This window comes from Dermacentor variabilis, chromosome 2, assembly GCF_050947875.1.
Source record: "Dermacentor variabilis isolate Ectoservices chromosome 2, ASM5094787v1, whole genome shotgun sequence".
Classification (NCBI taxonomy): Eukaryota; Metazoa; Arthropoda; class Arachnida; order Ixodida; family Ixodidae; genus Dermacentor; species Dermacentor variabilis.
Genome location: NC_134569.1, coordinates 105679396 through 105706721, shown reverse-complemented (window position 1 = coordinate 105706721; position 27326 = coordinate 105679396). Strand labels below are relative to the sequence as shown.

Genomic DNA, 27326 nt, shown 5'->3' with positions numbered 1-27326 from the left:
AGTGGGGAATTAAAGATGATGAGAGTGAAGAGAGCGCAAGGAGGAAAGCGGAGGAGGAAGGTGTGACGAAAGCGTTAGAAGAAAAGCGTACTGCCGCGCAATACAGGCTCTATGGTGACGATGGCTACGAGATGGCACCAGAGTAGCGCGCGTCGTCTGTTCACCGATGACGCCACCGATACCACATATGGAAACAAAGTGCTGCATGAGCGGAGGTCTGTCTGCGGAGGCTGCTGTGAATTGCGCCCACGCATCATTCACGTGCTGTCTCTCGCGATCTCCCGATTAGCGAGGCAGTCGCGCCACACTTCGCTCCGTTTGCAACGTGCCACACGATCGGACTGTCCCCTACAGCCAATATATCGCAAATGAAAAACGATTTCGCTCCAATTTCGCATTAGGCAGTATCATATTCGTAGGTGATTTTTTAAAATTACTAGTAGCCACTTCCCTGCTCGACCATGTTTTTGAAAAATTCAAGAGCATTCTTCGAGGGTTGACGTTCACAAGCGAATTCCCTGAAATAGGTCAAATCCGCTTCCTTGACCTTGCACTGCACCTCCAGGAGGAAAATACGTGTTGGATGTATGCCCCACGTTCCAAGAAACACCTTCTCCCCTACACTTCCAGTCACTCAAAAGTGGTGAAGCGCTCCATAGCCCTGGGGACTCTCAGAAATGCTGTCGTTCGCTCTTGCCCCCACTTGATGTCCAGCAGCTTTGCTAACCAAGTCCATCGGCTTAAGGCAAGTGGCTATCCAGCACAACTGTCGTCATCCTTGACGGAATTCTTAATGCAAGAGGGTCGTTCCCCCATGAAACCGCGCGAAGAGATAAAGTACATAACTAGGTCTCCGTGTATTCGGAGTTTATTTTTCTTCGAATTCGGAGGGTGTTTTTCGGAGTTTATATTTTGGCGGAAATTCGGCGTTTATCGGAGTTTATTTCTCGTAAATCCCCTATTCTCCGAAATTCAAAGTTTAATTTTGCGTTACTCTCAGTACTCCGAAACCTTGGATGAAATTACATATGTACACGAAAACACCAGAACACACGAAGCGTATTTTAGCTGTCTGTAAGGTTTGAACGCACAAACACAAATACAGGCAAGCACAAATATTTGAATACAAAAAACCTACTGCGGCTCCTACAAAGACCCACTTATTACTTTTCACGAGATCACCTCACATTATAGGGACGGCAGGAGGTTTTTTCCTCCCCCCCCCCCCAGAAGCTCAACCGAGCTCAGGCAGTCACATTAAGAATGATTCGATCCCACACCTTTTGTGCTTAACAAAACTGACCAGGATTTTCCCGCGGAATGTAAAAGTTGTGGACACACTCCGTGTCTATTTGATCATATGTTCTGGCTGTGCCCCAACCAAAGGGCTTCGGATCTCAACAGTGAGGAGGACTGGAGTCGGCGCATATCCAGCGAAGTCCTCCAAGATCAACTCCTGGCCGTCATGAGAGCCCACGACATCGGGAACGCCTTTGGCCTACCGGTGCCTACGTGGGCGGAGCCACTGACTTAGCCTGGGGCTTGTGCCCTCGGACCCTAGTTTCTCTGGACTAAAATAAAGTTCTTGCCATGCCATGCCATGTGTTTATTACAACCTTAAATTTAGCTTTAATGGACGCAACCATACTTTACGAGGTTGCTGTCACTGATGGGAGCGCGCTCCTTTCGATTGATGATTCTCATCTTGGAAAATGTCCTTTCAACGTTTGCGCTAGAAACAGAGAGACAAAGAGTCAGCGCGCAGAGAGATAGCACTGGCCACTGGACAGTGTGAAGTCTCCAAAACGACAGGGGTTCATCAATGTCGCTGATTTCATAGCTCTGATATTTCGCAGTATCACTCGTCAGCTGGCTTATGTCGTCAGTTTCGAGAAACAATAACTTAAAATTCGGCGCATAGGTTTCGAACGCACGGGGTAGCTCAAGCTTCACATTTGGATTCACAATTTGAACACTGTACCATAAAGATTCACGGGTGTAATAGAGCGCATCGCAAAGGTTCCTCTCAACTGACTGTCTCCATTTTTCAGCGAGAGCAGCGTATAGTTCCATGAAGGTCTGCGACAGTCGTTGAGCGGTCATTATAGTCAAGCAGATCCAACAGACTTGCGTCATCTGATGTGAAGACCTCAGGTGGGTCAAGCCATTGACTGAGGAGCGCGTGCAAACGAACACCCAGTATGGGCAAACCTGGTGTGCCATGATACTCTCTGCCTCAATTTCCTTAATGATTGAGAGCACAGCACACGGAGTCGTCTTAAGAAACCTCAGCTTAATCAGCAAGTCGTGCACAACTTCAGGCGATGAAACAAGAGTTTTGAGCTTCTTACACTTCTTTCCGTTGGTATCGTCGCTACTCAAGAAAGGCAAAATGGCACGCCAGTAGTCCAGAACATCCTCTAGGGCTTCATGAAAAGAGATGGACGTACAGTCTTCAGCGACCAGATGGTCATGCCCATGTCCACGCACACAAGACCAAACTTACGGCGCGGCTCCCGCGACGACTTCGACAGGACAGGGAAGTGCACAACAAGATACTGAACTACCTTAAATGAGCTCGTCTGAATTCCATACTCCAGAGCGTTAAGTGGGCAGCACGGATCTTTGAAGTGTCTTGAAATCGGGGCTGAAGAGTTGCAAGTCCTTGTGAAGCTCTTGCATGTAGGAAGCTGAATCGGAGCACAATACAGCTACGTCGGCTAAGGCCTTTCCAAGCTTCTGAAAAGCGGTATGTATCAACATGCCAATTAATACAACGTTACACAGCTGAACTACTTGCAAGTCTATCATGAAGGTCCCACGTCCAGGAAGCCGTTGTCGTAGAAGGATGCAAGCACCTCCACTGCCGGACGTCCACTGAGTTCCAGTGACTCGTCGATGGTGACGAAAATGGGGCGCTCTTTCATCGAAGAGCTTATCGTCGCATTGTCTTTCGCACTGACTTCATGTTGGTATTTCCGGCATAGTTGATCACTAACTGGCATCGTGCGTGCCGCCGGGCACTTGCTTCGAACGAGGCTGCCAAGGGGTCCATCAGCCTGGTGCAGTGGAATCTCAGCATGACAGAGCGCAGGGCAAAATTAGTGCGCCACGTCGTCCGCGTGCGTCTTGTCCGTTGGATCGGGCCCGTGTGATACTTTCTTCCAGCGAGCGTTGCTGTGACGAGTTCTCTAAGGGATAGGAATAACAAGACGATGTGAACAAATTGGATTGCGACCATGTGAAGTCTGTTAAGACACCTGGCATAGGAGGAAGCGTGCGCAGTAAATGGAAAAACTGTGTCAGGCTGTACGAAGCACGGTACACACACTCTCATATAGTCGTAAATTCAGAGCACCAACAGTTAAAAAGGGACTCACGCGTGTCTAGACGGGTCTTCTTCAGCTGGACGTGGCGTTGTGAGTGTAGATGCTCCGCAATTCCCAAGGCGCGCCCTTGCCGTTGGCAATGCTAACTGTCGCACGACAAAACTTGTAAACAATGACTCCTTCAGATGACGTTGACTTTTCAAGATCACTAAACTCCTTTACGCTGGAATGCTTTCGCTTCCTTCCCATTTTCTTGCCCAAGGTTTCTGTTCACGCGCCACAGGAATGCGTCATGTGAGCATGCCACTCTTTCCTGCAGCAGGCTTTCCGTGCTCGATTCATACCCTGGCGCTCGAGCACCGTCAGGGGGCGACACGCCCTTTGTTAAATATGCGATGGGTGCAGTCTACGAGATACTGTTGACGTGAGGTAAAGTTTATATCGGCCAGACCGGCCGATGTATCAATGACCGCTGAGAACATGCCCTTTATCGAAAGGCTTTCGATAAACAACGGAACAGGGTCATATTGTCCGTTAAAATCGGAGTTTATCGGGTAAATCCGAATTGTCAAAAATTTTGCTGGCGAGTGTTTATCGTATTTTTTCGGATTTATCCGAAAAAACGGAGCCCTAGACATAGTCAAGGCTGTTGCGAGCCCGTATGTACAATGTGTGTCCCTCCGCATGAAGAAAGCCGAGGGCCAGGCCGGTGTTAAGGTGGTGTTTCCCGCTCCTAGAAAGTTGGGAAGGTTGTGCAAAAAAGTCAACAATATCCGGCATACGCCTAGACTGTGTAGTAAGCGAAATACCGCCAAGCCCGTAGATTGCAATACTAATGCGCAGTTTACGCCATTCCCACCTCTTGCGGCTGCACTTACACAGGGCAGATGGGACGCTGCCTCAGTGAACGTTTACGTGAGCATGTGCACTGTGTCAAGATTAAGATTGGTAACAATCTAGTTGTTCGTTGTGCAAAGTGTGGCTATTCACCCCGCCTAAAAGACACACGTGTGCTGGGAAGATACAGCGATCGGATCTTTGAGGACTTTTCAATTCGTGAGTTAGGAACCGCTTGCGTAAGTGCCCCTTCTAAAGCTCTTTGCGATAAGGAACTTAAGTTCGTTAGAAGTTAATCCAGTCTGGATTGTGTCAATATTGTGTATTTTACATTTGTATAGCTTTATGTTTGTGACGCATGCGCAGCAGGAGTTGATTAACGATGACTCGCCTTCCCTTTCTTCCTTTCAACCCGTTGCGAATAGTATATGTTTGTGTGGGCTTCAATAAAGATGTTGCTGGCATTCAGCGCTGGTCCTGTGCTCTTCCTTGGGCATTTTTTTTTTCGTTTTTTTTTTGGGGGGGGGGGCGCTGTTTAAAATGATTGACCCGTACCAACTATCTCGCACGCAAACCCTTCGGAGTCCGGCGCGCGTGGCATTACAAATGTGCAATCTTTAAATTACCGAGACTATTGGCCTGAGCCTTACTATACAGCCTTCACCCGCAATGTATTTCTCTCCCTCTTTAATTAGTCGGTGATGTGAAAACACGTTCGCCAAAAAAAAAAAAAGAAAGGAACACCTGGCCGTAGATTCGTTTCCTTTCATTTTTCACTGCTTACACTACAACGACGACGGACCGGCATTCGCATGCAAGCGCCAATTGCGAAAGCACGCGTCTTTCTGAAATTAACAAACTCGACGATGACATAAACTACAGAGTCCGCGCACGTTCAAATTGCCCGCCATCTGCGTCGACGGTGCCAAGTATGCGCACGGTGATTACGCCGTCTCTCCCATGTCACTGTATACACATACCTACACCGCATGCGGGGATGGGGGGGGGGGGGGGAGGACAGTTGCACAGCAGCGCTGCCTTATAGCGCTGCACGCAGACAGTGGCACCAGCGGGTCTCGACAGGAAGTTCTGGCGATCGATTTCTTCTCTCCCTCTGCGCTTGACGCCCCGCGCCCCTTCGACAACGTGCGCACATACCACGCCGCCAGTTGAGTGCGACCCATACGCGACAACGCGCTCTCCGTTCCGTCCGTTTGCCGCCGCGTTATTATGAGCTTCCAAAGCGGCTCATCGGGATCGCCCGAGGTGGCGGCGGCCGCACTGCAGCAACCGTCGCCGTCCTTACAACGCAGAGGTCGTCGCCGGTTCCCGGACGGGATGGACCAGTCAGCAGGGCCCGGAGTCAACGCCAGTCCAGCTGTCAAGAAGACCACGGTGCTTGTCATCGGAGCGGGTCTCAGCGGTAAGAAACGCGGAGGGAGAGGAGAGGAATAAGGCGGGAGGCCGTTTAACGGCGTGAAATGCACTAACTATACAGCACAGCAACAAGCAGACTGTTATAAGGTATATACTTCTGTAGATTGTATAGTTAAAGTATTGGCCCGCCTAGAAGTTTGTATGCTAAGAGCATATCATAGTGGTAGAACGAGGAATGTGGTTGGAGCCAACGCTTCTAGAAGGGGTCTTGCTTTCGTCTTGACGATAACAAGGGGGATCTGTCGAAACGCTGGCTCCAGTGACCTACTTCGTGCGACCACTGTTAATCACTTCGTCGTTACCTTTTTTACGTACCTTGGTCTTGTACGGCATAGCATAGTATGCATTCTACAGTCCCAATTACAATAGAACAGGAGAAAAACAAAAGAAGAAACGAATCTCATCTGTGTGTAATGCTACCAGAAACACTAAATTTATTTATTTATATAAGGTTTCAGGAAAGAATAACAAGTTCCTAGAACATTGCTACTGGAACACAGCGCGAGAAGCGAATCTGTGCCAGCTATGTGGAATTGGCGAAAATTTTCGCGTTATGGACATATTACGATGCCAGATCTTGCAGCGGAACTATCCCGCATTCTTTTGTGAGCCTCTTCGTTGTACTAAGTGGACTGCTAGTTTAGCAACGAAGTATTGACCGATTAGCATTTACCGCAGTTGCCTGATGTCAAGGGCGAAAGAGCTGTCTTCTTGTCCTTGGCGCTCAGCTTTTCTGCCCCGAGCTATTCATTGTTACCTCATATGCTACATTGATCAATGTGCCATGCCTACGCGTTGATGCTTCTTACAACCGGTTATCCGCGGAGAGTGACCTTAACGCTGCCTCGCAAAAACAATGTACACTCGCATAGGCGTATGCTCGAGGCATACATGCATGATGCTGGTGTCATAAGAGAGCATCTTTGAGGACGGCCGACAGACAATTGTATTTTTTTTCTTTTCTCTTCTCTTTAAGGAATAGACAGAATGTTTAAATATCACCTTTGGCAGATAGTACAATTCTAGTTCTCGAGGTAGATTATTCAAAGAGGCGGAGATAACCTTCGCGACAATTCGAAATGCACAATCGACTGTTTAACAAAACTTCACCAATTAAGTTTTATATATTTACTTTATGGCGCATATTACAATTTACGAATTGTAGCCAATGAGTATCCGTTGGTAACCAGTTTTCAGGGTGACCCAGTTTCGAGGCATTCATTCTCAAAGTGTGCAACAAAATGCACCGGGGTATTTCTTTGTCCCCTTGCCTTTCTATTTCCATAATGCGATAAGTGGTCATAGGTTTTATGGTATGAAATTGTCCGATTTTTTTTTGTGCTTCAATGTTTGCAATTACGTTGTTTCTTTGAACAAAGTAAATGGAACAACGGCGGATGTTTACCGCAAGTTTGATTCCGCATATCTCGAAACACGTGCCATCCTCAAGGTTCGTTCCAATTGCATATGATTTAAAAACTCACCGGCAACAATTTGTGAATTGCAATATGTACCACAAAGTAATTAGTTATACACCTAATTAGTGCGTTTTTGTATATAATCCATTACGCATATCGATTTAGTAATGTCAGCCGCCCCGTGTAAACCACCTCAGAGACTAGAATTCTGCTACCTGCCACAGGCGATGTTTCAAATGACACCCATATAAAAAAAAAGTGCTTTAGAGCGACAGGCTATATGAACAGTGATCCATAAGAGCGTATTCAGGTAATAAAACAAAATTACGCCGTAAGTCAATGCAGAATCACGGGTAAAGAATTTTAACGTATCTTTATGAAAATATCGTTAATTCGACAATGCCATCGTGCAGACCAAAATAGATCCTTATTCAACTGCTCGTTTGATATATATATATATATATATATATATATATATATATATATATATATATATATATATATATATATATATATATATATATATATATGAGCTAGCGGTAAGAGGGAAAATAGAGGAATTCCGGATCAAGCTACAGAACATGTATTCGGTTTTAACACAGGAAGAGGACCTTAGTGTTGAAGCAATGAACGACAATCTTATGGGCATCATTACGGAGTGTGCAATAGATGTCGGTGGCAACTCCGTTAGACAGGATACCAGTAAGCTATCGCAGGAGACGAAAGATCTGATCAAGAAACGCCAATGTATGAAAGCCTCTAACCCTACAGCTAGAATAGAACTGGCAGAACTTTCCAAGTTAATCAACAAGCGTAAGACAGCTGACATAAGGAAGTATAATATGGATAGAATTGAACATGCTCTCAGCAACAGAGGAAGCCTAAAAGCAGTGAAGAAGAAACTAGGAATAGGCAAGAATCAGATGTATGCGTTAAGAGACAAAGCAGGCAATATCATTACTAATATGGATGAGATTGTTCAAGTGGCTGAGGAGTTCGATCTATAGAGATTTATACAGTACCAATGGCACCCACGACGATAATGGAAGAGAGAATAGTCTAGAGGAACTTGAAATCCCACAGGTAACGCCGGAAGAAGTAAAGAAAGCCTAGGGAGCTATGCAAAGGAGCAAGGCAACTGGGGAGGATCAGGTAACAGCAGATTTGTTGAAGGATGGTGGGCAGATTGTTCTAGAAAAACTGGTCACCCTGTATGCGCAATGCCTCATGACTTCGAGCGTACCGGAATCTTGGAAAAACGCTAACATAATCCTAATCCATAAGAAAGGAGACGCCAAAGACTTGAAAAATTATAGACCGATCAGCTTACTGTCCGATGCCTATAAAGTATTTACTAAGGTAATCGCAAATAGAATCAGCAACACCTTACACTTCTGTCAACCAAAGGACCAGGCAGGATTCCGTAAAGGCTACTCAACAATAGACCATATTCATACTATCAATCAGGTGATAGAGAAATGTGCGGAATATAACAAACCCTTATATATAGCTTTCATTGATTACGGAAAAGTGTTTGATTCAGTCGAAACCTCAGCAGTCATGGAGGCATTACGGAATCAGGGTGTAGACGAGCCATATGTAAATATACTGAAAGATATCTATAGCGGCTCTACATCCACCGTAGTCCTCCATAAAGAAAGCAACAAAATCCCAATAAAGAAAGGCGTCAGGCAGGGAGATACGATCTCCCCAATGCTATTCACAGCATGTTTACAGGAGTTATTCAGAGACCTGGAGTGGGAAGAATTGGGGATAAAAATTAAAGGGGAATACCTTACTAACTTGCGATTCGCCGATGATATTGCCTTAATAATAATATTTGGGGTTTTACGTGCCAAAACCACTTTCTGATTATGAGGCACGCCGTAGTGGAGGACTCCGCAAATTTTGACCACCTGGGGTTCTTTAACGTGCACCTAAATCTAAGCACACGGGTGTTTTCGCATTTCGCCCCCGTCGATATGCGGCCGCCGTGGCCGGGATTCGATCCCGCGACCTCGTGCTCAGCAGCCCAACACCATAGCCACTGAGCAACCACGGCGGGTGATATTGCCTTGCTTAGTAACTCAGGAGACCAATTGCAATGCATGCTCACTGACCTGGAGAGGCAAAGCAGACTGGTGGGTCTAAAATTTAATCTGCAGGACACTAAAGTAATGTTTAACAGTCTCGGAAGAGAACAGCAGTTTACGATAGGTAGCGAGGCACTGGAAGTGGTAAGGGAATACGTCTACTTAGGATAGTTAGTGACCACGGATCTGGATCATGAGACTGAAATAATCAGAAGAATAAGAATGGGCTGGGTTGCGTTTGGCAGGCATTCTCAGATCATGAACGGCAGGTTGCCATTATCCCTCAAGAGAAAAGTATATAACAGCTGTGTCTTACCAGTACTCACGTACGGGGCAAAAACCTGCAGGCTTACGAAAAGGATTCTACTCAAATTGAGGACGGCGCAACGAGCTATGGAAAGAAGAATGATAGGTGTAACGTTAAGGGATAAGAAAAGAGCAGATTGGGTGAGGGAACAAACGCGAGTTAATGATATCTTAGTTGAAATCAAGAAAGAGAAATGGGGGGGGGGGGGCATGGGCAGGACATGTAATGAGGAGGGAAGATAACCGATAGTCATTAAGGGTTACGGACGGGATTTTAAGGGAAGGGAAGCGTAGCAGAGAGCGGCAGAGAGTTAGGTGGGCGGATGAGATTAAGAAGTTGGCAGGGACAACATGGCCACAATTAGTACACGACCAGGGTAGTTGGAGAAGTATGGGAGAGGCCTTTGCCCTGCAGTGGGCGCAACCAGGCTGATAATCATATATATATATATATATATATATATATATATATATATATATATATATATATATATATATATATATATATATATATATATATATATATATATATATATATATATGCCCTTGAAACGTGCAGTGCGCGTACAAAAGTTCAAAATACGTTGCACAGCGGGCCTATTCAGGCATTGTCATTTTTTGCCCAAAGTGTGTAAGTTGTCCCGCTTTAATAAATTTCAATTCCAAATGATATTCGGTCTGCCGCACATGCATGTCAGGTCATCATTCCAAAAGAGCTCGCTATCACAGGACGCACCTGTATATATTATCGAGCTCACATACTCCGCTGGAACGCATTGCCACGTGGGCAATAACGACAGTGCAGTAAAAGTGGCAAATCTTTAACCGCATTTCAATTTCAAATGATGTTCCGTCTGCCGCACATGCATGTCAGGTCGTCAATCCAAAACAGCTCGCTATCAAAGAACACGCGTAGATATTCTTATCGAGCTCGCATACTCCGCTGGAAACCGTTTCCACGAGGGCAATTATGACAGTGCAGAAAAAGTGGTAAATTTCTAATCATTGTAACAGCGAATTTTTTTGGCGCTCCTTGGCCAATATGACCCTCGCGTCACTAAACACTACGCATCATCACATCGAATTTTTAAAGCAGACAATATTCTTCCTGTTTATTGGCAGTTACCAGCAAACCAAGACATCGGACCATGTACAACGTCTTGCATTAAGGAAAACATTTTACACTAAAAGACATGCTTCGTTAGAAAGTCGGGTCATCTGCATACTTAATTTAGACATTTAGATAGACATGAGACAATATAATTTATAAACGTATTAAAAAGGAGCGAAGACAAAAAGGAGATATCTGGTACTGCAGCTCTCAAAGGTAAGTTGCGGTTGAATCGTAACTGGTTGTCCAGGGCTTCCACTTTTGAGCAACCATTCAAATAAATTATTCAAGAACTTACATAACCGGTCCCTAAAGTTCTCCAAGCAAAATGTCCCGGCTTGCTGTGTCAGATGCTTTAGATGTACTTAGAAAAATGTACAGAGTATAAGCATATACTTTGTGTTATAAAGCTGCATTCAATTCATACGAGAATTCTTCGACAAGAACACCTTTGTCCCGTCCCGCGACAAAGCTGAACTGACGGTTTGAAACAAAATTTTTTTTCTAAGGATGATGTCATGCAGTCCATAATAATTTCTTTATTTCATTTGTCACAGATTGCGCAAAAGAGAAATAGGTCAACAACTGTTAACGCTGTCTCGATCACCCCTTCCCCCCCCTTTTAAGTAGCGGTTTGATAATTCCTTGTTTTCAATTCTTTTGTCAGTGTGTAGATTTCTAAATACGTCTTAAGCATGACAAGAAGAATCCCGGTTAGGTCAATAAAATATTGCTGCAGCAAAAGACACAGAAATACCATCAACGTGGTGCGGTTTTCCATCCGAAACCAGGAACGATTCCACTAACCGCCAGTCGCTAACATCGGAAAATAAGCGGAAGCTGGTACGGGTCTCTTAAAGAGACGCCGTAGTACAGATGAAATTCCTCCAGAAACGCGTAGGAAATTACAAATATCAGCTGTATACATATGCGCGCAGGGTCACTCAAAAGCGCGTCGGAGAGCCTTGAATCTTCACTATATTTTTTCCCACGAAGATAGCTCATCAATGACCGTCTACTAGCTGGCTTGCCAGAGGATATAACCGACGCTCATGTTGGAAATAACATAATCTTGTCGATCGGAAAATGGCGACATTGTACACTTCGGAATTCTGCAGCTATAACGCGAAACTCAGCGCTATACTTGTAGAGCCCGCCTACGACCTGATTTCTGTTTGAGCAATTGCTTTCACGGTTTCCGAGGAAAGTCAGCGGTGCTTTCTTGATTGACTGATTTACATATTTGTTAACGAGAATATCGTTCTTGCCATTGCCAGACCAATTTTTCTTTCCGGTTGTCTAACTATCGACCTAAACATATGGGCTAATTCCGAAAGTATAGTGTACTGTATATATGTTGACCGGTCCCGAAGGCAGTGCTTTTTAACAATCTGAGCCTAACCTTGTTCACGGCCCTCTTCAATTAAAACAAGAAAGAAAGAAAAAAGATGGTGCGAAAGCTGTCAGGTATACAAGTGCAGTGTTCAAGCACGTCCCCTACATAGTTATTTTTTTCATATGGCGTCGTGATCTTAATCTACATTATATTGTCGTGCAGTATCCGACGCAAGTAGAACCTCGTTGATACGTTTCTTATGGGATCATGGAAAAGAAAAGCGTTATCCGGGGGGAAAAAAAAGACACATCCGAAAATAATGGCGGCACAGGTAAGGCGAAAAGCTACTCTCACACGATACTTTATTTCAAATATACTAGTAGAAAGCGAACAAAGAATTGAAAACCCGCTAAATAATGCTCGCTATCGTTGCCTGGCGCTTAGATTGAACGCTAAACTCTCTTTTGGGGCGCTCGCAACTGTAAGTTGCACTAAATGAAGCTAGGAATTTCCATTTGTTGCTTGGGTCAAAATTTTTTATAATGGCAGCTTGTTCTGGCGCATAGCGGCATCCCTTTATTTTTGTGTGTGTTTTTGAGTTTTTGCGCAGCCGTTTACGTACATAAAAAAATAATAGCTCAAGGGGATGTCCAAAGACTACGACCGCGTCCGTGGTCTTGTGCATGAGGCGACTGATTGTACCTTCGTTCGAATCCTCTTCGCTTTCAACGTCGTGAGCAGTGTTGGGACCGTCCCATGTCCGACACGCTTAGCGGTTCCGATGTCCCGACGAAATCATCGGACGGCACAATAGGTGACAGCGCGCCTATTCGTGCATATGCTCACGGTGTAGGTGTCGTCGAGCAACGATGCCGCGTCACAGTTTTTGGACGTAACGTAACAAGTGGGAAGCTAATATACATGGTGACTCTATGGGAACTAAATTGGACCGGCGTTTCAGAGTGTAAGAGCCGGGAAAACGAAAGAGCACATCAACGAGGTTTTACCGCATTTAAGGAAGTGGTGCTCGGGCCGAGAATTAAGCAAGCCATGGTGGTTATCTAAGATTAAGAAAGATACGTTGCACTCAATTCCAAAAGAAGACGATATTTGAGCGCAGAACTGTGTACGTGTCGTGCGTGGCGAGCTAAAACGATTCAACAAGAACGGCAACTAAGCAGACCAGACGTATACAAGAGTGCAGGAGAAGAGATAGTACATTGGAAAACGACATAAAGTCTAGAAGTATTTTACTTATGGAAGCTATACAAGAAGGTGAAATCGTTGCTCATTCTCGCTTACTAGCCGGCTATCGCGACAGAAATGCGGACGTGCGCCTGGTTGACCTCCCTACCTTTCCTTCCTCCTCCTCCTCCCTCCGCAGCGGAAAATACGCTTTCACTCGCAGCAAACGGGTTGAAAAGCCAAACATTTCTCGACGCGTTGGTTTGAAAACGAGCTAGCTGAAGCACCCGGCCGACACCCGTCGCCTGCGTTCAGCCAGGCTTTGATAAACGCGGTATGCCCGATAAGTGGGCCACATATTTTCATAAATACCCAATAACAAAACATGTGCAATAGGAATCGGATAACAGAAATGTTCGGTGTGTCCTAAACTTCAAATAGTTACATCTTTCTTTCTTTCTTTCTTTCTTTCTTTCTTTCTTTCTTTCTTTCTTTCTTTCTTTCTTCCCTTCTTTCTTTCTTTCTTTCTTTCTTTCTTTTTTTGTTTCTTTCTCAAGTGCATCTCCACCCCCCCCCCCCCCGACATTGGGCACGGCTTCTCATCAACTAAGGTCTCCCTAAAAAATTGTCGCGCCATGTTTGTTTATATATCTTGTTCCTCTCCGGCAAGCTCGATCGCTTCCAAGAAAGAAAAAAAAATATGAAGGGAACTCGTAGTAGGCTGGAAATGCGCTGCGTTTAGAACAGGCTTAATTGAGCAGAGACTCGCAATCACGGACGCGCTTTATTTTAAAAATAAGATGCAAGCTTCCGACACGGCGAAAATGTCTATGGCGCGAGTAAAACGTGTCACGCGAGTTCGAACTGCAGCACTGGTGCCACGAAAATTGCTGCCACGTTTCGGTTTCCAATTCGGTGAACTCTTGCGTTGAGCATCGAGAGCGCTCGTCCTCCTCTCTCGACTTGCCGCGATTTTGCAGACACGCAGCACTCGCGCCAGATACGCCCTAATTTCCGCCGGAGTTTTGTAGGCTTCCTTCCCGCACAGCGTGTGCTGCGCTGAGCGATTGAAACGCGACATTCGGAGCGCACGGCTGCCGGCGCTTCTTGCGCCCCCGGCGGGCGCTGGGGAATCCGAGCTGATGCACTGTGGCAAGCGATTAAAGCAACGGCCTTTGTTAAATATTATGGCGTGATGACTGCAGTTGGCCCCCCAGCAAACACCAAGCGCTAACCGGTGGCGCTAAAAGCGCTGGTAGCCATGCGCGTTACGAGAATCGCGTTTCAATCGCTGAGCACTGTATACATAAGGACAACAACGCTTGCGCCAGCTTACGCGAGGCCTCGAATTTGTTTGGCGCGTATGTGCCGGTGACCCAATCAGGTTGATAACTGTGCTATATGTGCTGTATTTAGGAATGGTCATTGATGGCATCCACCGTTCAGCTTAGAGAGAGAGAGAGAGAAGAAAGGGGTAAGACGGGGAGGTTAACCTGAAAGGAAAATCCAGCTTGGTTCTTTACACTGGCGAAAGGGGCTAAAAGGGAGCTGAGGAGACAGGAATGTACAGAGAAGGGCAGCATAGACACACAATCATAGCCAGTCACTATCACTGCAGACTATAACAGGACTACGAACATAGCCCTCAGCTGCGGTGGCTTACGAGGCCGGCATTCTAAAATGATTTCCTCTGACAACGGTCTCCGATCAAAACACGCTATCGCGACTGCGAGTGATTGTACCATTTAAGTTGTAGCGAGGGCAGTTACACAGAACGTATTAGAGGCTCCTCGCTACCAGTCATAGGCCGGAATTTTTCATTTTTCCGTGGAAGGGGGTGGGGGTGATCAGCTTTCTGAGCCCCATATATATATAACCTTTATTAACAGTTGCACTTCAAGAAACTACGTGTGACCTTGAAGAATTGTTCAATGAAGTGAAGGCTTTATATGAGTATTTACAAGACATCATAGTAGGAGACAGTCCAATTTCACAGCCTGATTCCTCCCGCACCACCAAGAATCTGGCGTCTCTCGGTGGCGTAATCTTCCTTCGTCTAACTGTCTTACACTTCGCTGTCACTAATACTACTTCGCCTTTTCGGCGAAATTGCAACCTCTGCTTCTTTTTCTTTACTGTCAGTCCGAGCTCTGCTGAGCATGATTGCTGTTGATTCTGATTTCGAGTGAGTCCGGCTTGGTCTCATTTCGGTTACTGAGTGAATTATATATATTTATGACCTCTGCATGCAAGTGGCGATGTTTCCATTCATAATAAATCTTGTAAATTATTAGAAGAGTTTTTTTTTTTTCATGAGTCATCAGCATTGCTCACTGGAAAGAGATGCAATACTGAGACACATATAATTCACGTGCATTTCACAAACTGTTGATAAAAGACTCTGCCGATGGCGTCACTGAAGTGTGCAGGGTTTTTTTTTTTTTCAGGGTCACAAAAGCACGCAAAACAATTTGAAGCGAGCTGGACATCAGCAACATATTCATTATCTAGGCATAGGATATCTATACCATTTAAGATAATTGTTAGATCGAAACCCTCAAATTATGTGGGTGACAGAGCTCTGGTAATTACATTTTAAGGGGGGGGGCTCTGCTCCCCCCCCCCTCCGGAAATCTTCGGAGGGGGCTCAGGTCCCTCGCAGTCAAGACGCGCAGCTTGAAACTGTCGAGCGCTTGCTGCGCCCACAACAACACGAAGCTCTGGATGCTTGCGGTTCTAATATTCAGGCTGCAAAAAGAAATGATGGGCAGAATTCACGAAAATTTTCGTTCGTAGACGAGAACCGTGCGTCAATGGCCGGTTACCTTCGCTGATAACATGTTATATGGCGATAGGCTGGAGCATGTTCTCGCGAACCGCTTAACGCAAAAACATGCATCGAGTATACGGGCCCAGTTTCATTTCAAATATTTCTCTTTGTCCTTGTTCGCCACAGATTATCATGCAGGATCCTGTAGCTTCAAAAATGGGTCTCTAAATTGAGCCCGATTGCTTGCGATGGGAAATAATCATAAATGATTATCAGTTAACTCGCGCGCCACGTTGGTCTTCTTCAGACTATTCTTTCATATTTACTCATTTCATTATTGAAATGGTTCATCGACCGTTCTCAATTTACGCGTTTCGCGCGTGAATACTGATGTGGCGTTTCTGCATACCCATGGCGGCTGATCAACAGGGCTGTCGGCTGCCAAGCTGCTGTCCGAACGCGGCGTTGACGTCACTGTCCTCGAAGCACGACAGAGGGTCGGAGGCCGGCTGTTCACTGTCAAGGTGGGTTCACCCCGCACCGAGAAGTGCAATTTCAAAGATGTAAAAATATGTGTACTGTTTGATTTCCTTGCAAGCAAGTTATGCGTCACACGGACATTTTCAGGACAGCACGTCGCAATTACAGCGTGGGAATTTGAAGGGGCGCTAAAGACACTCTAATTCAGTTTACACCGATGAAGTCTTGGTTCAAAACTCCACTTTAGTTAATTTCGCGGTAATACCTTGATTTATCGAAAATCAATTTTGAAGAAAAAAAAATTCCGATTAATGTCGACGTTAATGCGATTAGCATTGAAGCAATGTAGTGACACGCCGTATTGCCGCCGCAGACATGTTTTACGCGTATGTATGAGGCGTGTATGTATAGCAGGTTCCTCGCTCGCGCTTCCCACTGAAGACACAGCGCCATCTAGCGCCGCCGCCGCGAAGTCCGCCCATGTGTGAATGTACATTCAGATAAGATTATTCGAATGTATATAACGCGGGTTTGATTCTGCCCGGCACCGGAGAAATATTTTTTTTTCTTGTCAATGAAGAGCGGCACATGCCCAATGGCACATACTCATTGACCCATGTTGATCCGACCGTTGATTTTAGCGCTGTTCCCTCAGCACAGCAGCCCGATGCTGTAACCATTGGACCACGGACTACCCAGTAACCTAACTTGGCGGGAAAACGATTAGATAGAAAGGCAGGCTTCACGCCCCTTGAAAGTGCGTGAAGTTCCCAAAGAATTCTAATCGCATTAATAAATCAATTTGTGAAGTGTCAGAGTCATTTGAAGACAGAAGGACGAAGGATTACATGATGGACTAGCTGGTGGTTGCTTAAAGGGACACTGAAAAGAAACAAAAATTATTTGCGTGCTAATATTAATTACCATTCTATCCAAATTACCGATCTATTACCAAGACTATCTTCAAAGTGTGCAGCCTCAGAGTTCTACCAACTACAATGATTAATGCCCTATACAACCGATTTCGGCAATTAAAAAGAAAAGCTGTAGAAAGAAGATGGTTTGGTAGTTACAGCTTAAAAACCTCCCCCCCCCCCAACCCCGTTACTTTCAGCCAGCTTCAACGCCACTAACCCACCGGGTTGGGCCTATATCAAAACCATATCTGCACAAATTCAAAATAAAACTACTTGTTTTCTCGCCTTCTCACTGCGACACTCGCTCGATTTCCCACATTTCCGCAGCCGCAGTCAGGTACTGCACATTAGTGACGCCATACTGACGTGACGGGTGCAAGTTTCCTTTAGAACCGGAATCGCCCATGCGACACACAGTCGGCAAATATTTCACCGCACGATCCAGTTTCGGCCGCGACATTGCAGTAATCCGCTCCAGGACTGCCTGTGATTGCTATGCCGGGCTAACCCCTCCGCGTCGCCGTTAACACCTGCCAGGGAATTTCAACCATAATGGGCTCCTCTCGATTGTCGTAGCTTTCAGTTTTTCGTTGCCCAGAGCTCCGGGGAAGCCATACTGGGTGCCAGATATCATGCTTACCACGAGGCAAGGACTTTCAAAAGGCGAAACGCCAACAGAAACAACACACTAAGAAAGAACAAATGGAAGAAGTGTACCTGTTCGGTCGCTGTTTTTGTGCGGTGCTCTGAGTTTTCTGGTTTTTGGACATTTACGGTTACCATTGACGACGACTGATTAACAAGACGTCGGGCGAAGGTTCAACGAGCCAGGCGCCTTACAGGTACGACACTTCTTTTTCTAAGGACCTAGCCATTACCCTGCCGCTACGGTGGTCGGAAGCCGAGAACATCGTCACGAGCCTTATGCTCGTCCAAACGTGACAAGCCAGATGAATGATGCTACGGGCCGTAATGAAAAGCCTGGGGCCTTGCAAGCGTCACAAAGCTTCATAAAGCCAGCACGTTTGGTTCTCCACAACTCGGAATCAACTTCAGCGAATTCAGGAATAATGGCTGACGGTGAAGCCGAGAGCAAGAAGCCTCGCCTAGAAGACAGCAAGTACGATGACACAACATCGAATTATGAGCTAAGTGATGAAGAAGAGATGGGTGAAGATGCACCATTTACTTTGGCCACGTACAAGAAAAAGCGAGCCGAAGGCATTCCGGTTGTCTTTCGCCCAAGTGAAGGTACTACTTTTTGGCAAGTAAATCCAAACCGAGTGTCTGCCGAAATAGTTTCCGCTGCCAAAGAAAAAGTACAGTCTTTCAGGACGAACAGAGATGGAAGTTTCAGTGTCAGCGTTGCTTCCTTAGCGTCGGCGAAACGCCTTTTGATGCTCTCAAGTGTAGGCGGCCTGGAAGTCAAGCCCTTCATCCCCGAGTCATACACGCGAAACGTTGGGAAAGTAAAACATGTGCCTCTGCAGTATACAGACGAACAACTCCTAGACTTCTTGAAAGACGCAGGAGTTATATCGGCACGCAGACAGATAAGGTATTCCCGCCAAGAAGATGGAGCAGTACAGTCTCATCCACTTCACACGGTAATTCTGACTTTCAGAGACGATCGCCCTATTCCAGGAAGAATTTACTTGGGTTTCACCAGTCACCCTGTCGAGGAATACCTAGGACCAGCACTTCGCTGCTATAACTGCCAGAGATTTGGGCACATGGCGAAAACCTGCCGCAGCACACGTCGATGCAAGATCTGCTCAGAAGATCATGACCACAAGGAGTGCAAGTCAGTTCTTCAACCTAAATGTGCAAACTGTGCGGGGAACCATGCTGCCTCCTTCTCAGGCTGCCCTCAGAAAAAAGCAGCTGCACAAATGCGTCGACATGAACTAATCCATGGAAGACAACCGCGACGCCATGAACCCGCCCCAAACCTTGAGATTGTCCATCCAGTGCCAGATCACCCACCTCAGCGGGCACCGGAACCACCACAGCCAAGAGCACCAACAAGCTATTCCTCCTCTAGAGAACAACCAACAGTGCAATCAAGAGACCAATCAAGAGGATCACAGTCAAGTGCGCAGTCTTACGCATCAGTGCTACGGAAACCCAGACGACAACAGGCAGAAAGTAACACACAAGAAAGCTCCAGTACTCGCACACATTTCTCTCAGCGACCTTACTCATCTACTGCAGAAGTAACACCAGCTAATAGCAAGCATACCACAGCATCGGTGACACAACTGATTTTGCCAATGCTTTTCGCAGCTCTTAAGGCAATCCTATCTGCTCTGCCGGAAGCAAACAACCTACCAGAAGTGAAAGCCTTGTTGCCTCTAGAAGCACTATTGTGTCAACAATCCGGGTCGAAACTGCGGCAGGCAGTACATGAATAACCGCTACAAAAATGTCTCCATATTTCAGTGGAATGCCAACAGTCTTCGAAGGAAGTGTGCTGACTTTCGTAAACTGCTTGTGCAATACAACTTCCCAATACTTTGCATTCAAGAGGCGGGAATCAATGACGACTTTCGCCTCTCAAATTATGTGATATACAAGACTTCTCGTCAAGGTGCTGTTAGCAGAGTGCTCCTGTGCGTCAGAAAGGACCTACCATCGTATCAAATTCTGTCCAGTGATTCAGATTTCCCGGAATTCATCGCATGTAAAGTATCCTTTGGCAAGCTCTGTATAACAGTGATTAATTTATACCTACAACCTTCAAACCGGATTTCAGTAGAAGCGCTAGTGGATATCTTCAAAATAGCTCATTCTAATGTATTTATATGTGGCGACTTCAATGCACACAACACCATCTGGGGCAGTGATCATTGTGATGCACGGGGTAACGTTATTGAGTGGGCCATAGACATATGCAACTTGACTGTTTTAAACGATGGGTCGCCAACATTCCTTCGTGGATATAATTACTCAAGCTGCATAGATGTTACCCTGTGTTCACATGATCTAGTGAATGGTGTGGGATGGACGACAGATATGGAAACGCGCGGAAGTGATCATTTTCCCATCCTTGTTAACCACCCTAGCATGCACTGTGATATCAGGCGTTACAGCAGACTAACCAACTGGCAAGCTTTTCGGTACCGCCTATCGGATCAAATTAATCAACATGCAACAGTGGAAAAATTTACAGAACTTTTGCAGGACAATATGAACATATGCACAAAGAGGGTCCCAATTCCAAAAAATTACGCTGCAGTTGACGGAGAATATGAACACCTAAGAGCCATCCGACGCCGATCCGAAAGAGCTTACCGACGGAGCGGGAGTTTAGAAGCATACAGAAACGCTCAGAAAATACACAATGTAATGCGCAGACGAATGGAAAATTTAGGCAAACGGCGCTGGCGCGATTTCTGCGGCACGCTGTCTCCTCACACGGCTGTCCCACGAATTTTTCTAGTAATTCGTTCTTTAAGTGGACCTGTAACACAGAGCTTCCCATTTCGTGCTCTCGCTGTAGCACGGGACACGTGTGAAATAATAGTTGCAGATGAATTTTGTGAGCTTATTTCCAGACCTGCTTTCTCATCGCAATGTGCAGAGTTTGATGTTTCAGTAGTGTTGGCTAAGCGAAAAATTACGGCTTGCTACTGGGCCCAACATCCTCAATTAGATCATACTTTCACATTAAGCGAGCTTCAATGTGCAATTGCATCATGTCGCCAAAAGTCCGCTGCTGGGCCGGACGGCATTACGTACAATATGCTAAGAAACCTCGGACCGACAGGTACAAATGCTCTCTTAGACATCTATAATAACTTATGGATAGAGGAAACGGTACCTGACTCTTGGAAAGTCGCTCGAATCATACCAATTTTAAAACCTGGTAAGACGCCCTTGTGCCTTGAATCCTTCCGACCTGTTAGTTTAACAAGTTGTTTATGCAAAGTAATGGAGAAAATGATTGACGCGCGACTTCAATGGTGGTGTAATGAAACGAATGTGTTGTCCAACTACTTAGTAGGTTTTAGAAAACATAGATGCACAATGGATGCAATATTAGATATAGTAACCTGTGTGGAGCACGAGCGTGCACGTGGGAACATGACTATAGCAGTATTCCTAGACATCAAGAGGGCATTTGACACTGTTAGTCACGTTCATGTTTTGCTAAGCATGTTGGAACTTGGTCTGTCTGGCAGGTCCTTGCGATGGATTTCTGAATTTCTATCAGGTCGCAAAATATTTGTTCAGACGGGTGAAGGAAAGAGTGCTGAACATCTAGTCAAACAGGGAGTACCACAGGGAAGCGTACTCAGCCCCTTCCTTTTTAACTGCGTCATGGCTGATTTAACCAGAAGGCTGCCATCACAGTTAAAATTTTCACTGTATGCAGATGATGTGTGTATTTGGACATCTGGGTCTAATGCTCAACTACTTCAAATGGCATTGCAAGACGGCATAAATATAATCAACAAATTTTTGAGAGAGAGAGGAATGGTACTATCACACGCAAAGACAGCTGTATTGCCCTTCACTCGAAGGCGGTTAAAAAATTTCACTCTTAGTCTGGAAGGACACCCTCTAATGATTGTCACACAGCATCGATTTCTAGGCATAATACTTGATAGGCAGCTATCCTGGGCAGCCCACATAAAGAAACTCGAAAACGAGGTCAATGCCGTAGTGACTGTACTTCGCAGACTTGCAGGCACATCATGGGGCGGATCAGTATCGTCCATGCTAGCTGTATACAATGCATTAATACGACAAAAAGTAGCGTATTCCGCGCCCATCTTACACGGACTTTCCCACACGTCAGAAGAGCGACTTCAAAGACTTTTAGCTAGAGGACTACGCCTATGTCTAGGAGTTCCACGAGCGACTTCTAGTTCTCTTGTAATAGCTGAGGCTCGCCAATCACCATTTCCAGTTATGCGAACAACAGAAACATGCCGGCATTATTTCCGTCTTCAAACCCAGCATAAAAACCACCCATTGGCTCTAGACATAATGAAACGAGATAGAAGTTATGTTCATATAGAAATTAGAAAACATCTTCACATATTGCCAAGAAATGAATTTTGGAACTCAGACATCGAATATCCTCCATGGCTGCTTACAGTTCCAAAAATCGAATTGTCAGTAGATGGGACATTCAGAAAAAGAGATATGTTCATTCGAGCTGCTCAACAACTAGCGCTGTACCAGATATATATGCGGTATTCAGGATACACACACGTCTATACAGATGGCTCCAGTACAGCAACCTCTTCAACTTCATCATTCATTATACCGCACCTCAACAAACAAGAATCATTTAAATTATCTCGTGCGACTTCGTCTACAACGGCTGAACTGTTCGCAATCCTATGTGCGATAAAATTTATATTGTCAGTAAGAGATGCGCAAAAATGGGTAATTTTCAGCGATGCACAGGCGGCTCTAACATCACTCTGCAACACAAAGGGGAAAACATTCAGTGACAGTATAATATATGAAACACTTAAAAACCTCACAAAGGCAAGCGAAGCGAAACATGCAATATCATTCCAGTGGATACCAGGGCATTGCGACATTCCTGGCAACACAGCAGCCGATGAAGCAGCACGACAAGCGCACCTAAAAGATGATACGACTCCGCTCCCAATATCAAAGGATGAATTACGCTGCATTATAAGGACAACGTCTCTCAAATTATCTGGAAACACTTGGTTTGACCAGAATTCTAAGAGCTCGGACTTATACCATATTGATCCATTTATTGAATTCAAATTTTCATTGTCGTTAGATAGAACTATGGAAACCCTTATTCATCGATTGAGGCTAGGCACTGCTTACACAAAGCATTTCTTGCACAGAATTGGCCGTGCGGAAACCCCCGAATGTGATTGTGGATTTGTAGACGAAGATATATATCACCTCCTTCTAGATTGCCCACATCACGACACACCAAGATGCCTACTTAAATCAGCGCTAATTAAATTAGACCGCAGACCTTTCAGTTTAAGGAAACTTTTGGGCCCTTGGCCAACAACGGCCTTGCAGAAGAGTGCTTTAAAAGCACTAAAGACTTTTCTTGAAGACAGCGGCATTGCTGGACGTTATTAGCGCTTTCATTTTTCCCTTCATTTCATTGTCACTGTATATATCCATCTGTTTGTGAATTATGTTATGTTGACTGTTCTGTTGAGACTGTATGTGATAATGCATTTACACGATGTATCTACCACCCGCTGACTAGACAATGTGTTATTAGGCGACAATATCTTTTGTACTTTTGAGACTTTCATCTACATAAGTGTGGAGACATTTACATTATATATTGTATGTACCATGTGTTCCTTACGTCATAGTCTTCCTGTGGAAACGTTGCGTGATAAGTCCTGGTGCTTGTGTGAAAAAAAAAAGAAAGAACAATGACAGGAAGCACCTTGTCTTCTCAGTGTTCTTCCTTATAGTGTGGTGTCTCTGTTGGCGCTTTATCTTTTGAAATCAATGAACCAACTAGCCCCACAACGTGTTCTACTGCTATTCACACCTGCGCTACCAGGTAGACAACCCAGATGCGCACACGGGTGAGGAAGCGACAATAGAGAGTTTTAGATTAGGGGACGTAAGCAGTAAGGGCCACGGTACTGCGCATGCGCAGATTCCTAGGCCTGGGTCTGCACACGCGCACTACCGTGGCCCCTAGTTCTTGCGTACGCACGCCGCTTGCGTCCCCTAACCTAAAGCTCTCTACTGGGAAAATACAAGCTAGGCGGCAGTTAAAAGAAACGCGGCAGGAGGAATACGGGGCAGCTTAACCCTTTCGTGGAACAAGCCCGCGCGTACGTGCTACGGCGGACCTGACAGCTCGGTGGAACATGTTTGAATGTACGCAGCCTTGCAGCCTGCTTGTACGCGTGTTGAACCAGTTACGGGGTTTTGCCTGTAACGGTCAGGTACGTTGATCTTGTGCTCTATTGCTGAAATGATTTGATTTTCCTTCTATATAAGTATTTGAGACAATGAATGCAAGATACTATGAAATGTATTCAAGCTACAGCAAAAAATACTCCTCTCTTAAATTATTTCCAAGATACTCACGTACTCTGAAAGATATTGCAGATCTATAGAGTAACTTGGGAGCAGACTACGTATAGGATACGTACAGGTCTGAGTTAGACATGTTGCGCGATCAATAACTTCGCGGATCGAGGTCGTGCGAGAACTTCAAGGTTGCGTCACCAGCCGCTGTTCGATTTTGCGTTAATCTCCGGCATATGAATTAGCCGCCGTTATCCTTAAATGTCGTCAGTTTGGTATTACACTATTGTAACATTCAGTACATTGAAAAAGTAATAATAAACGGTGGGTAGGGAAAGAGAGTTTTTGACGGCAATTCTACGTGCTATGAAAGCTTACGACGCGTGCTTTCTTTGCTTTTTATTTCTGATATTTCTTTTGGTTTTTCCGCATTTTCCTCATTAGCTGGTGAATAGGACGTCGAACCGGGTGCAAACGCGATTAGCCTCCACCCTTTTCTTCTCTTGTTCTCCGGGCAAGAAAATACAAGTGCGCGTGTGCTTCTCCGTGCTTGAGGACGCAAGGCTGCTCACCTTTACATCGAAGGATATCGTCCGCGTGGTGATAGAGGCTTGCCCACGGCGACTTCAGAAAAACGTCCGGTGGCTTGCTTTAGAAGTACGTTGACCTAATGTGTTATTGTTCACTTCACACACACTGAAATAAAACGAAACAGAGCAAAGTTAGAATCAAAGGAACCAATTCCTATCGTAGTTAGTAAATTTCGATGAGCTTGTGTCTCATTTCTGAACTGGGGTGCAAAGACGGACGCAGGATGCAAGTATTTCTCGTCTGATACGGTCATTATTCAGTGACATAGCCAGAATTGTGTTTTTTTTATATTAAAGAGGGGGGGCACTTGACCGCGATAGGGACGGGGAAGGGGGTTGGGCAGGCAGTCATTGTTCAGTGACGTGTGGCCAGGATTTTTTCATTTAGTTTAAGATGGGGGGGGGGGGTGAACGCACTCCACAGCGAACGAGAGGGGGAGGGCAGACAGTAGCTTGCTACACAGAAATGTCTGGGGTGCACGTATCCAATATGCCCCCCTCCCCCTTGGCTACGACCCTGGGCGCAATATCTGGAAGGTTAGTCTGTGCGTACCGTAATCGATCCTAGCTTTGAGGGTTAATTCAATTAGGCAAAGTCTAAGAGTATATTTTATTTACTTATTGGATACTGTGAGCCTTAGCAGGTCCTTACAGGAGTGAACAAAAAGTACATAGGTATAATTATTATTATTTGTTTTGAACACATATATACTAATAATAAATTGTCAACAGAATATAAGAAACCCCCATAAAGTCTTTTTCATAATATGTGTCCTCGAAGTACTGAAAATCTACCCTTCTCTGACTAAACGCGTCAAGATAAATTCTGCACGTGAATAAATATTGTATTAGAGGTATTGCGTCTTTTTTAAACTGCGATTTAGTATCTTCAAGAAAGAGTAAGTTGCTATTGGGGGGGGGGGGGGGGGATCGATTGGCCCGTTCTTGACGCCTCAATAAAGATGTAATGTTTGTCTTGGGCGCTGTGCCCCATACCAGAAGGCAGCAGCTGAGCCTGGAGTGAATCAATGCATAGTAAAGTTCTCCAGCTATTTCGAAAAAATACGTTCAGCTATTTTCTGAACAGAAATTTTTAAAATCTAAATTGGTCGGTAGTTATTGAAGTTATTTGTTGCTCTACCTTCATGCACAACTGTCACTCTGGCGATTTTTAGTAGCTCAGGAGTAACCCAGTACATAAAATGAGGTCGCAGATGTGCGCTACTGGCCTATACGTAACATGTGTTATGCTTTCGATAGGTTTTGCTTTTGTCTCGTCCAAAACGCATACGCGGTTGCTTCCTAACGCCTGCATTAATTTCTGCACCTTGGCTGCGCACGTGGGTGACAAAAGCATCCTCATGATGACAAATTAGGAAATGTATATGCCCAAGAATTTGAACTAGCGACGCAATTACATGCACGCGGCTAAGCGCGTAACCGTTAAGTTTGCTCTCAAGCTGCTTTCTCGCATAGTTAACATTTATAGCCACCACTGACTTAGAAAAAAGATGCCTCGGTACGAGTGCTTAGTTCAGTAACAACTGCCAGGTCAAATAAGGGTCTTTCTTCGCATTAGACATTTTATTGTTAAAGTGCCCATGTTTCGTTTTTCCGAGTTCTGAAATTTTTTATTGATATGACATAATGAGATGGTTGACGCACAATTTAAGGCGGCGGCTACTCCTTAGTTCTTGAATGGGTCTAGCCTACAGCACGCAGGGTTCAAGATTACATACCAAATAACCTTTTCATACAAGCACCAGAAATTATCAAGCAACGTTTTAACAGCAACACTATGACGTAAACATGGTACATACAATATACAAGTTAAATGACTTCACAGTTCTGTAGAATAAAGTCTCAAGAATACAAATGATGCGCCTAATGATACAGTCTCTAGTCAGTGGGTGGTACATATATTGTGTGAATGCATTATCACATATAGTCACAACAGAACAGTCAACTTAACATAGTCCACAAACGTATGCAGCAGCATTGAAATGAATGGAACATTAAAAGCGTTAATAACGGTCAGGTCAACAATGCCACTGTCTTGAAGAAAGGTTTTTGAATTTGTTTTTCTTTTCATCTACAACAATAATAACAATAATCTTTATTGGATGTATTCACGTAACTGTTACATATTCAGCCCGCATAGGCAACATTGCCTATGTGCGAGGCTGGTACTAGTACGCGTACATAGTGGATTAACAAAACCCTAAAAATAATTAAAAAAAGAGAAATCATGAGCCATTTCACTCTGTGAAGGTATATGGCCAGCGAAGCTGTTCAGCACATGACACAGAGGTAACACAGAATTCTGAACAAAGGTACGAACTCATTTACTGTCTTAATCGGTGGTCATCATGACGAAAGGTACGCACACACATTTATTGTCATTCGCGTGGACGACGGGACAACCGCCCCGAGGAGCCGGAGGAAGTTAGACACGCGTGACGTTTCGAAGGGATCGACCGCCACCACGGAAGCAAGGGAGAGC

The 27326-nt window shown here is 45.1% G+C and overlaps 1 protein-coding gene across 3 annotated transcripts in view; it reads left to right on the top strand.

The window, feature by feature from the left end:
- LOC142572464 (amine oxidase [flavin-containing] A-like) overlaps nucleotides 1-27326 on the top strand; it is an 82271-nt gene that overhangs the window by 17912 nt on the left and 37033 nt on the right. Inside the window, exons 2-3 of one of the 3 annotated variants that reach the window (XM_075681600.1) lie at nucleotides 5480-5589; nucleotides 16252-16346. In XM_075681600.1, coding sequence (XP_075537715.1) covers nucleotides 5505-5589; nucleotides 16252-16346 — 180 coding nt within the window. In that variant the 5' untranslated portion in view covers nucleotides 5480-5504. Of the gene's footprint in view, nucleotides 1-5220; nucleotides 5590-16251; nucleotides 16347-27326 lie in introns of those variants that run through there. The other 2 variants (XM_075681601.1, XM_075681599.1) reach the window with 2 other exon arrangements.